We start from the raw sequence: 12651 nt of genomic DNA on the forward strand, positions 1-12651 counted from the left end.
CTTTGTGCTGGCACCTGTGATTAGTGAATTTGTCGCGGAAGTATGTTTGCAATGTGCTTTCTCTGTGTTGTCCAGACAGTTTTAAATGTTTCTCTGTTTTTCTGATCAGGTAGTCGACAGTGACAGGCCAGAAAGGTCCAAGTTCCGGCTCACTGGAAAGGGAGTGGATCAAGAGCCTAAAGGAATTTTCAGAATCAATGAGAACACAGGGAGCGTCTCCGTGACACGGACCTTAGACAGAGAAGTAATCGCTGTTTATCAAGTGAGTATCCCTCCCATGCCCACCCTGTGTGCAGAAATGTGGCTTTCAAAGATTATTTTCTTCCCACTGAGCTCATTATTTCTGTGCCTCATCAAACCCGGGACTGCATGGCTTTAGGGTGTTTCTGTGGGAGCTGAAGTGGATGGAGTTGAACCCTGACAGGGCAACGGTGGGGGGTCTTTATCTCATCAACAGAGCCCTCCAGGCCTGCATCAGACTTTGGGTACCAGAGACCAGAATGGAGACCCTGGGGACCCCTCAGAGGAGATCAGAACCCTTAGGGCAACTTTGGCTTTCCAGAGACCAGTTTGATGATCTAGAGCTGGAAGAGGTATAAACCCCAAGACCTGATATAATTAGCAAGACATGGTCCTCGGGGTGAAAAAAATTGCTAAATATTCAGCAATAAAGGAGTAGTTAAATTGTAGCAGATTTTGCAAGGCAGTTTAGCCATTTAAAATGCTTTTGAAGAAGTTGTAGTTATCTGGGAAAGATTCAAGATATTGAATGAAAATGACATACAGACACATATGGTATCCTCATTACCAATGGAGTATTTGCACATATCATGAGGTGTATATGTTTAAGAAAAATGATAAAGAAAAATCAATGTGTTAATGGTTGTATTTGGAAGTGATTGATTTCTTTGGTTTTCTTACCTACTTAAATGCATTATTGTGAGTTTGCAGTGAGAAGATACTATAAGGGCATTGGAGGCATAAGGTGCTGGACAGACATAGAGCAGTAGCGTGATGGTAGGTAGTAAAGTCGCCACCCTCCAGCAGAACCTTGGCTGGGCAATGCGTTCAAGGGTCTCGGGCCCTGGGAGGATGCAGATGCCTTCCAGATTTCCATCTCGGAAGACTTGCCAAAGACTTTTCTGAGCATTTGCTGGGAGAATCCCCTGTCAAGGAGAACTGAAGAGTGAGCTATGTGTCCCACCTTATACCCAAGGGGGAATCGGGTAGTTGTATAAATTGAATGTTGGTGCCCTCAGAAATACCCAGTTCCACCTGGCCTTGACAGTAACCAGAGGTGACCTGGCAGCTATTGGTGTCCAGCTGCTGTAGGAACAACCAGCAATTGACTATGGATACATGTCCTCTTCTCTCTCCATGGCCATCATGGGAGTCTCCAAGAAAGTTCGGGCACAAGGAACTAAGGAAAGATACAATAAATTTCATAATTTCTTAGCAGAGTGATCAAGAGCTCTGGGGTCTGATATGGTTTAGCTGTGGCCCCACCCGAATCTCATCTGGAAATGTAGCTCTGACAATTCCCACCTGTCATGGGAGGAGCCCAGTGGGAGGTAATTGAATCATGGGGGTGAGTCTTTCCTGTGCTGTTCTCGTGGTAGTGAATAAGTCTCATGAGGACTGATGGTTTTATGAATGGGAGTTCCCCTACACATGCTCTCTTGCCCACCACGTAAGAGGTCCCTTTGTTCTTCCTTCATTTTCTGCCATGACTTTGAGGCCTTCCCCGCCATGTAGAACTGTGAGTTCACTGAACCTCTGTCCTTTATAAATTACCCAGTCCCGGGTATGTCTTTATTAGCAGCATGAGAACGGACTAATACAGGGTCTGAGATCCTCCATTCAGATCTCAGTGCTGCTGCGTACTGAGCTGTGGGAACTTGAGCAACACTCTTACCCTCCCTGATTTGGGATTCTTGTCTATAAAGTGTGAATAGAGCTAACGCTTCAGGGGATTATAAAAAATGAAATTACTAGTTTTGGCTAACTAGTAATTGCGACACAGCTAATCAAATAGAGCTTGGGCTGCAGCTTGGAGCTTCTCATACTTTTTAGAAACTGAGGCCATATAATATTACAGTAGTTAAAAGCATAGATTCTGCACACAATCAGATTGGCTGCATTCAAATCATGGCTGTCATATACTAGGTGTGGGAACTTGGCAAGGTGTCTGCCTCAGCTTCTTAACCTGGAAAATGGGAATAATAATAATGATGATCTCATAGGATTTCATAAGGATTAAATGAACTAATACATATCAAGCATTTAGAAAATGCCAGAAACATAGTAAGCACCATATAATCTTCCTACATGAGTAACAGTAATCAATTATATTAAAAGTGAAGAAAGGTAAGTGAAAACCCAAAGGACTCCAAGTTATAGCCCAATTTCTCATCTCCAGCACGAACTTTCCTTGAATAATCTTGAGTTTTTACTATACTTTTGTAGTCTACTTCATAGCATATTGATTGATTGAGCAATTCATTCATTCTACATACATTTAATTCAGTATTTATAGGGTGAGGGACACCCTTCAAGGTAGTAGGGGGATATAGTAGCAACAAGACACACTGGGTTCCTTGCTTTCATGTATCTTTTATTCTTGTTCTTTGTTTCAAAGTAAACTGGCTTGAATTGCTCTCTTCTGTGGGTATGTGACATGCCAGGAAGTTGTGCCTTGTTTATAACATGGCTTGTTGATAACACTGGCACAGGGTCATGTACCCTCATTGGAAAGGCTGCTGGTATTTAGTGGGAATGCAGTTTCTTACACAAGTACTTGCGTTACTTATGACTGGCAGACTAGGACCCAGTCATTAGCAGTGCACTCTTCAATGGGCTCATGAAGGCCTACTTTCTGATGCCATTTCCCTCCATGCCTCATCCCCTTCAGTTCAGTCATTGTCCTGCTTTCATGATACCCTCGCTGAAGCTTCTTACACTTGCGGGAGCTTCTTCCTTGAAGAAGCATGTTTGAGGAAGAGCCCCGATCACTCTGTGGTTCTCCTATTTTTAGACAATAAGAACTGGGTTACTCTCATGTTGGTCTACTTTGGGCACAGGAATGTTGCAATTTCAGTTCATTTTAAGTGCCTATTTAAGAATAAGTTACTATTTTAGTAGTATAGCTAGATCCATGGTGTTCATGGTAGTCAACATTGTTGGTAGCAAATGAGGTTCTTCAAAGAGTAGAATGTGAGGTCTCCAAATCCCCACATTTTAGTTTCTAGTCTTGCAAGTTTAAAAAGGAGAGAGCCTGCGGGTGAATGTGTTGCCATCATAATAGTGCCAATGTTTCTATTGTTTAATGTTAAGTGCTACTCACATGCAAGTATGTGTTAATGTATTAACATTTTCCCAATCCAACAAGAAACATTTTGATCTAAACCTCAGGGATTTGTATGATAAGAAATAATCTGGAATACATTTGTCCTTGGGCCCCTGAAATGCATCACCATTGAAGCTGCTGTTTATTGAACACTGCATGGCAGATATTGTGCTAAACACATTGTATACGTTCTCTTATTTAATCCATTTCACACAACAGACTTAAGAAGTAGGTGTTAACAACATTTTACAGATAAGCAAATAACTGTTAAACAACTTTTTCAAGGTCTCACAGCTGGCATGTGTTGGATTTGGGATCCATATCCGTTTCTTTTCAGCTCCAAAGCCCTGCATTTTCAGTCGCTAAGAAACACTCTTCCTATTTTATCCCAACTAGATTTTAGATCTGATCTGTAAATTCTTTAGCTCCTTTCTTAGGAACTCTGCTTACTGGGGCTGGGAAGGGAGTTTGACTGGCTGAGTGATCTATTACTTTTTAAAAATCATCCATTTCCATGACCCACTGCCATTTTGCCACTCCTCCCTGCCCTAGCCCCCAGAAGAACTTCCCAAGCTTCTGACCCAAAGTAGCACCTGGCAAAATAATTTATCTCTTGCAGTATTGGAAGCTGACATAGTAATGCAAAGCGTCCTGAAATATTACTCATTATTATGCATTTTGCCAGCATTTGAGTGATTTGTGAACTCTTCATTGGAATAAAGTACTGTAAATGATTCATGAATGACCAACTTTATGAAATTCTATAAAAATATTAGCAGGTGGTAATGATTCCCTCACACTGCGAATATGATCTACTGGCTGCAAATTTGCCAATATGGGATGACAGGAGTGGAGTGGGAGACCATCTGTTAGGCAGGTGGGGTCGGGGAAAGACGGGGAAGGGAGTTGGGGTAGGCTCTGCAGGAGGTGCAAGGCAAAACAGGAAGCAGGGCCAGGACCATGGTAGCAGGCAGGTGTCCTTGGCAGGAGACCTTCACACTGATCTGTTGTCCAGTGGGAGATGCTCAGATAACTGGGAATGTCAGAACTGGGTGGGAGAAGAGAGGAGCATATGGAAAAAGAGGCAAAACTAACTTTATTGCGCATCTATTAAGTGCCCAAGAATTCCCTAGATCCCTGACATATACAAACCTATGAAAATGGTTATCTTGTCTTTACTGATGAGTTAGATGAGGGCTAAACAGGTTCCCTAGATGCATTTTTACTATTAACGTTGGGGTGAGCATGTCTTGAACATTTACAGTGTGCCAAGGCTCCACGCCAAATGCTCAGATGATGGTCTCAGCTCATCTTCGTAAAGATAACCTTGATACATCTATCACACTCAATTCTAGAACAGGTAACAGGAACCACCTGTGTTCCTGGCCTCAGAACACGGACAGGACCTTACCACCACCTTCTGAGTATTTGCTCACATTTTATACTATATAACTTGCTCTTTTTCAAGCCAATTTCTTAGTCAAATTTTGAATTTGTGGTCAGGAATGTTGTCATAAAATTGAAACACAACTGGCAGTCAGAGGTATCCTCGCTCATATATTTTCTTTCATTAATGTGGCTCTACCCCAATTCTAACCCATCTGTATCTCCATGACAATTTGGCAGAAAATACATGAAAGTGAAACATGCAGCTGTCATGTGGAAATAGGTATATCATAATATCCGTGCTTATAAGATGATTGGGAGATACAGATGTACCCAGATTAGAGAGTTATTAAAGTGATTAACCTGATTATTATAATGTCCATGTTATGAACAAATGATGCACATGTTACCTTGATGGGATTGTACGACACCTGATTAGACTTGAACTTGGAAAGGACCCCAGCCCTCACTAGTAGGGACATGCTACATAAGTCTTCTTTGTCCTCTACTCTGGTCTCCCCCATGGCTACCTTTCTTAGCCAGGGTTCTTGGTGGCAGTCAACAAAATCACCTCCAACTAGCTTACAAAGGAAGAGATTTATTAAAGAGTACAGGTAGCCAGTAGGATTGCCCAAAATGCCAAGTAACCTAGCTTACAAGGCCAGATAACGTGTTGCTACAGGAAATACCCATATATGAACTATTCTAGGGTAAGGTTTTTCAACAGTGGCACTATTGAAATTTGACACTGGATGATTCTTTGTTATGAGGGGCTATTCTGTGAATTGTAGGAGGCTTAGCAGCACCAATGACCTCTACCCACTAGATGCCAGTAGCACCCCCACCCCACCTAATCTTGACAATCAGAAATGTCTGCAGATATTGCCAGTTGTCCTATGAGGGGCAAAATGGTTTCCATTTGAGAACCACTTTTAGAGAGAAGTGTCATAGTCCATTTTGTACTGCTATAACATAATATCCAAGCCTGGGTATTTATAAAGAAGGGAAACTTATTGGCTGTCATTTCTAGAGGCTGGACAATCCAAGGTCAAGACACTAGTAGGTTTGGTGTCTTGTAAGGCCATTCTCTTCTTCCAAGATGGTGCCTTGCACCCTGCACCCTCCAGAGGAGAGGAAGGCTGAATTCTCATATGGCAGAAAGTGGAAGGGCCAAAAGACAGCACCTATTCCTGAAAGCGTTTTAAATTAAGGCATTAAACCTACCCATGAGGGTGGAACACACATGCTCTAATCACCTCTAAAGGCCTCCACCTCCCAGAACCATTACATTGGCTGTTACATTACAAGAGTTTTGGCGGGGACAGGCATTTCAGCCATAGCAAAGAGTCAATGTTGCTGCTGCCTCTTCCTGCCACTTTGCTCTGACGCTCACAACTGGATGTGGCAGCTTGGCTTTGGCTACCTAAAAGCGACAGGTGACTCTGCCATGCTCAGAACCTCTGATCTGCAAAGCACAGCTGTGGCCTTCTGCCACTCACTTCCATCCAGTCTCACGCTGGTGCATCTGCAGGAAGAACCTAGGCCATAAGCAGGATTCTAGCTGCAAGAGAGCTGGGTCAACATAGTTTTTAGTTTTTCCAGCTTCCTGGTACAGGAAAGTCCGCTAGCCGAGCACTGGAGTGGTTGTTTTCATCTACCACATTGTCATGTCATGAGTGTAATTTTTTTTTAATTCCATAGGTTTTTGGGAAACAGGGTGGTATTTGGTTACATCAGTAAGTTCTTTAGTGGTGGTTTGTAAGATTTTGGTGCACCCATCACCCGAGCAGCGTACACTGAACGCAATTTGTAGCCTTTTATTCCTCATTCCCTTCCCACCCTTCCCCCCTGCCAAGTCCCCAAAGTCCACTGTATCATTCTTTTGCCTTTGCATCCTCACAACGTAGCTCCCAATTATGAGTGAGAACATACAATTTGGTTTTCCATTCCTGAGTTACTTCACTTATAATAAGAGTCTTCAATCCCATCCCAGGTTGTTGCAAATGCCATTAATTCACTCCTTTTTATGGCTGAGTAGTGTTCTACCATATATATATGTACACACACATACCACAGTTTCTTTATTCACTCATTGATCGATGGGCATTGGGGCTAGTTTCATATTTTTGCAATTGCAAATTGTGCTGCTATAAACATGTTGTGCAAGTATCTTTTTTGTAGAATAACTTCTTTTCCTCTGTGTAGATACCCAGTAGTGGGATTGCTGGAGTGCAATTTTATTCCAAGTGAGAGCCTGTCAGTGAGAAGCTTAGCTACCCAAAGGCAGGTAACAGGTCACACCTAGGGGAGTGTGTTTTCAAACCTATGATCTTAACTTCTCCCATCATTGTGGTCCCGTCAATCAGTAACACACATGTGGCCTAGGTAAGAGCCCTGAGTGGGACAAAACAAAGAATTTGGGTTAAAAGCCCAGGCTTTGGAGCCAGATCTTTGGAGGGAAGAATCTTGACTCTCCTGTCACATGAACCATATGAAATTGCCATTCTTACAGGTGGAAAAAAGGTGAACACTGGCAATTTCATGGTTCATTCTAATACTCTGACACCTTTAGCAAGTTACTTCTCAGCCTCTGTTTTCTCCTTTTTAGAACGAGGGTGAGATTACAGTATCATCTCCTAAAAGTGTTATAGTTAGTGAGTGTTTATCCCTCAGCCCAGTCACTTAGTAAGTGCACTGGAATTGGGAGCCAGCCTGCCACATATGGGTTTTATAGTTTAAGCTCCCTGCAGGTAAAATGGAGTTGAAAGCACTTGTGAGGCAGCAGCTAGCAGGTAAACAGTTGAATGTCAGTAACTCTCTGTAAAAGGGAATCATCTCACTGGGCAGCTTCAAACTGTGACCCTGGACTAACAGCATCACCTGGGAACTTGTTAGAGATGTAAATTGTTAGGTCCTTTCCCAGGCCTGCTGGATCAGAAACTCTCGGGGTGGGTCTCTACATCTGGGTTTTAGCAAGCCCTCCAGGTAATCCTGAGGCTCACTGTAGTTGGAGGAACACAGGTGTAAATACTCACACTCCTGGGTGTTAACATCATGGCAGCTGACCTGCTTTGAACCAGTTTCATTACAGTTCTTGCGGGGTAACACGTGCCTCAAGTGTACTTATTCCTCCTGGTGCTCCGGTGTGCCGTTTGAAAGCCCTCTCCATCCAATTCCAGCTCTTCCAAACTGTTTTCTTTTTGTTTCATTAGTGGCACCTGAGAGCCAGGTAAATTTGTCCCAGGCTTCCTTGCTGCATCCTGTCTGCACTTTGGATGACTGTTAAATGCCATGTTACTGCATGTTTGCTTGTTTCTCAGCCAGAGATGAAGATGTCCTCAGAAGATTGGAGCTGGAACAGGCTGATGTAATTCCCGATAGGGGGAAGTTAGTGTTGGGGTCAGCAGAACCAGCTTTATCTGCCTTAGTAGATCTGTGACCTTGAACAAAGCATTTGTGGTTCTTGAACTTTGTTGCCCTTAGAATCATCTGGGGAGCTTTGAAAACCTGAATGCCCAAGCTGCACTCCAAACCAATTAAATCAGGATGTCTCAGAGTGTGACCAGGTGTCCGTATGTTTATATAATTCTCCAAGTTTTTCCATTGTGAAGCCAAGTTTGAGAACTGCTGTGTTACTTGTCTATACCCCAGTTCGTTCATAATTAGGAATTAATATCATACTAACCAGCTAGGTGTGTTTGAATATCAAGCGAGATAATGCAGGAGTTTCTAACGCATAATAAAAGTCAAAGATCTCATTTCTCCCAACTGCTTGACTCTGAGCAAACATCTGAGGCTGCTTTCTAATGCCTCCTTTGACACAAACACTTAAAAATAGGAATTCAGAGAAACAGAATTTAATAAACGAACGCTTGTCTTCTGACTGCTTGTGAAAAAATAATTCGAGGTTTCTTCGCAGCCCCTCCCTACCCCTGCACCTCTGAGCACCTCCACCTGACTTTTTCCAGTTCATCTCTTCATATTTCCAAGCACTTCATTTTATTACAACCCGGCCTTATCTGTCAGGTGCAGCTGGCGAAACTGAGGCATGAAGAGGTTAAACGACCTTGCGGCAGCAGCCACATACCTGGATTACGCTGCTGAGTTGCTTCTGACTGATTATTTATTTGGTCCACTAAGCAAAGCTGCTTCCTCACTCAGGGCTATGGAAACATATTTTTCTCTGAACTTCATTAGCACAAACTCCTCAGAAGAGGTTCAACTTGAATCTTGGCAGGTGGGAGAACCCCACATTCCTTAATTTTCTCTCCTCCACCCCCACACTGGGCTTTGCACCTGCGGCGCCTGGCCCACACTCGGGGCTCAGCAGACATCCATGGAATGAATAAATGGTACGATGGCTACATTTTTTTTTTTTTTTTTGTGTTTTAGTAGTCTTACTACAACCAAGTCTACTTCATCATGCTGATTCTTCAAATTACTTGGCAGCATTTTCTTTAGCAAGGTGCTGAAGCATCACAATACGTTGGACTGGGAGAGCCTTAGACCCATTTTGTCCAGACCAGCTGCCCAGCGAATTTACAGGGAACAAGTTAAATAACTGGGCAACTGCTCAGACTCCCAGGACTTGAGATTCCCTGGCTATGTAACTATCCCTCAATGACGAGCATTGTGACTGACACTCTGGGACCAGATCCCCACATGCAGGGGCGGGGTGGGGGACATCCATTCCAGCTCCCACCACCCACTGGCCATGTATGTGCCTTCAGCAATCGGCATAAAGATATTTATTTTTATTTGGTAAAAATGAGAAGGGGTTAGAAGAAGTGTATTAGAGGTGTGGACTGGAAGAGAGAGGAGCCAAAGAGGGGATCCGGACAGGTTGATCCTCCTACGCTGGTTAGAGGTGTGGACTGGAAGACAGAGGAGCGAAAGAGGGGATGCAGACAGGTTGATCCTCCTACGCCGGGACCCTGAAGTGGGTTGAAGACCCTTGGGTTCGAGAACGGGAAACGATTGAGGTCATGTTTTATGAAAGACTCTGCAAGATTGAAAGTGAGGGCCAGAAGCTAATTAAATTGATCACAAACGATTGGGTCAGAAACCAGATTTAAGTACCACGGCTATGGGATCAGGTGGCCAAGGATTACACAGTTGGAAAGAGGGGCCTCTTCTGACACCTGCAGCCCTGTGGCATGGGAAGTGCTGGTCGCTAGGGATGGGTCGCCGTGGTGACATTTCCCCCAGTGGCCCTGATAATGGTGGAGGCAGCAGCAGTTGGCACATGGTATGGAAGCTGACATTTATCAGGGGGCCCTTGAGAAGCCAACCTTGGGCCTCCCAGGAAATACCTGGGGAATAATGTTGTGATGGAGACTGAGTTCCCCTGGGGCAGGTTGGAAGCTGGTGGTCCCTATGATCAGGGAATAAAGGCAGATGTGCCTCATGTCATCATCCCATGCTGGGAAGTCAGCCAACCTCCACGTTACCCATCTCAATTCTTGCCTGCCCACTGGTTCCTGTTTATTTGGAGCAGATGTGTGACTGCTCTGGATGTGAAATAGGGAGAACCTGTGAGCAAAACCCCCGGGTAAAACGCACGTGGGGGAGCATGCTTTTTGGCCAGCTGAGTCTTCTTTTCCAGTCTAGAGAAGTGGAGGAAAACAGGGAAGCAGCTGGGGACCATAGAGCCGGCGTCCACGCCAGGCAGCGCAGACTCGGCAGCTCCTCCAGTAAGGGATTCAGCTCAACCTGGAGGTCGATTACAGTCAAAGGACATTGATCGGCGCCCAACTTGTGTTAGCCACTATTTCACAGTGCTGTGGATACAGCAGCAGACAACCACCAAATCTCTGCTTCATGGAACTCTGTCCATCTACAGGCATTAGTGAGTATGTGACAATCCGGTGGTCGCAAGTGCTAGGAATAGACACAGAGCCGATAAAAGACATAGAGGTGGTGGGAGACACTGCTTGGTCCAGGAAGGCCCTCCTGGGAGGGGGATGAAAAGGGAGGCCAGATGGAAAGTCTCCTGAGGGCAGGAATGAGTGCTGTTCTTACCTCTCACATACCCCCGACAGCTGTTTTCAACCACGGATGCTTTGGTTCCCTAGCAGATGCCTGGCAGTGTCTGTAGATGTTTTTAGTTGTCACAACTGGGGCTGTTATTGGCATCTGGTGGGTCAGGGATGCTGTTCCGCATCCCACCGTGCACAGGACCGTCCCCACATGTCCTCAGGGCCGTGCTTTGCTGGATCCTTGCATGGCATTGGCCACTCGGAGGGTCTAAAATTATTGCATGGTTTGTTCACTCAGTATTCATCAGGCTTGGATAGTCAAGAAGTCTGTCTTCATCTCTGGGGCACCACAACAAGGGGCACTATCTCTGTTCTTGTAAAGTCCACACGCTAGCTGGGGCAATGATTTGCAGCAATCGACTGTATTATGTGAGGAGGGTCATGTTACAGGTTCAGCCTTCCAGAGGACATGAGGTCAAAGCAAGTTCTCAAGAATGAGAAGGAAGCTAGGGGACAGAGACATGGATGGGGGCAGGAAGGGTGCTGTGAGGACAGCTTAGAGAAGAAAACACTTATGGTGCCTCCAGGGGAGTGCGTGCAGTTTAGGGCAGAGGAGGGTGGGGCCATGCGGGGGGTGCTTGATTAGAGGTGAAGGTGGGACTCACATGCTAAGAGTGAGCTTAGACATGATACTCCTGCGGTGAAAGGGAGAGATGATGGAGGATTTTAGGCTGAAAGTGACATATCAGATTTGGATTTTACAGGGACTGATCTGGTTGACATGCGGGGGATGAATGGGAGGCAGTGAGTTCTGTCTCTGGGTCTTTGAAGCCAGAGTGACACACATCACACATGAGATAGATGGAGTTTTCACCCAGGAAGACCTGGATAGTGAATGGGATTAGTCCAAACTCATAGTGAAGATATTAAATATACCTTGGGATGAAAAGAGTAGCAGGAATGGGGAACTGTGGGAGGAGGGCAGGCCATACCGGGCCTCGCTAGGGCAGGATGAGGTGCTTAGATTTTACTCTAAGGAAGCCTCAGCCTCAGAGGGTTTTCAGCAAGGGAGTGACATCCAATTTGCATTTCAAGAAGATAAGATTTATTTGAGCAAGTCAATAATAACATTCAAATTGTCATGAAATAGAAATTAATTCAAAAACGCATTCATTTGTTGAGACGCCACTATCTACCGGGCACTGGGGGAAAGAGATCCAAGACAAAACCTTGCTTTCCCTGGAGCTCAGACTTCAAGCTTCCTTCTACACATAGTAAACCAGAAAACCTTTATTTTTAAATTCACGTGTGGAGGGGTGGGGAGCATTTTGTGCGCTGACTGGTTCTCCCTATTTAGTCTGGCATAATTTCCATGCTAAGTAAATATTCTCTTTTAAAATTTTAAACTTAGAGGTTTTTTTTTTTTTTTCTACAGGGGTTTATCAGTGGTCTATCTCAAAATTTATTAAACACAGTTGGCCAGAGCTGTTAGCTGTTGATTTGTTTGATTGGTATCCGTTTTAAGATTTTTATTATCCAGAAGGCTTATCTTTTTTCACAGTGAGGCATTAGGTAGCAAAAGGGATCGTTTCCATATTATTTTTCTTTCTTCCAAAGGTGCAGATGTTTGCATAATGGGCTCCTTTAAGTAAAGTCCATCTTTTCTGGAATCATGTTGGAAGGTCTGCAGGCCCATGATGAAGGACTCTCTCATACTCTCTAACTCAGGAATACTCATTCCTGTTTCTGCATGTGGGACCAAACTGGGCCATGTTCAGTGTGCCAGAAGCTGGACTAGAGTAAAAGCAAACTGGAGAGTCGCATCCTCGTTAAATGATGGCTTAGCACGTAAAACATTCTTGTGACTGTATTGTCAATGTTTGACAATAAGATGCTGGGAGGAGAGCCCTGTGCTCTTCTGAAATTGATCGTGTCCCCCTT

At 44.4% G+C, this 12651-nt stretch overlaps 2 protein-coding genes across 3 annotated transcripts in view; one reads left to right on the top strand and one right to left on the bottom strand.

Moving 5' to 3' along the window:
* The window catches only part of MPHOSPH6 (M-phase phosphoprotein 6), a 1084238-nt gene that overhangs the window by 1066183 nt on the left and 5404 nt on the right, over nucleotides 1–12651 (bottom strand). The window lies entirely within an intron of this gene.
* Nucleotides 1–12651, top strand: part of CDH13 (cadherin 13) — a 1164483-nt gene that overhangs the window by 587723 nt on the left and 564109 nt on the right. For both annotated transcript variants that reach the window (XM_050775044.1, XM_050775045.1), the window contains one exon: nucleotides 110–262. In XM_050775044.1, the coding sequence (XP_050631001.1) occupies nucleotides 110–262 (153 nt within the window). The remainder of the gene's footprint in view (nucleotides 1–109; nucleotides 263–12651) is intronic.

The sequence above is a fragment of the Macaca thibetana genome, chromosome 20 (assembly GCF_024542745.1).
Source record: "Macaca thibetana thibetana isolate TM-01 chromosome 20, ASM2454274v1, whole genome shotgun sequence".
NCBI classification, from domain to species: domain Eukaryota; kingdom Metazoa; phylum Chordata; class Mammalia; order Primates; family Cercopithecidae; genus Macaca; species Macaca thibetana.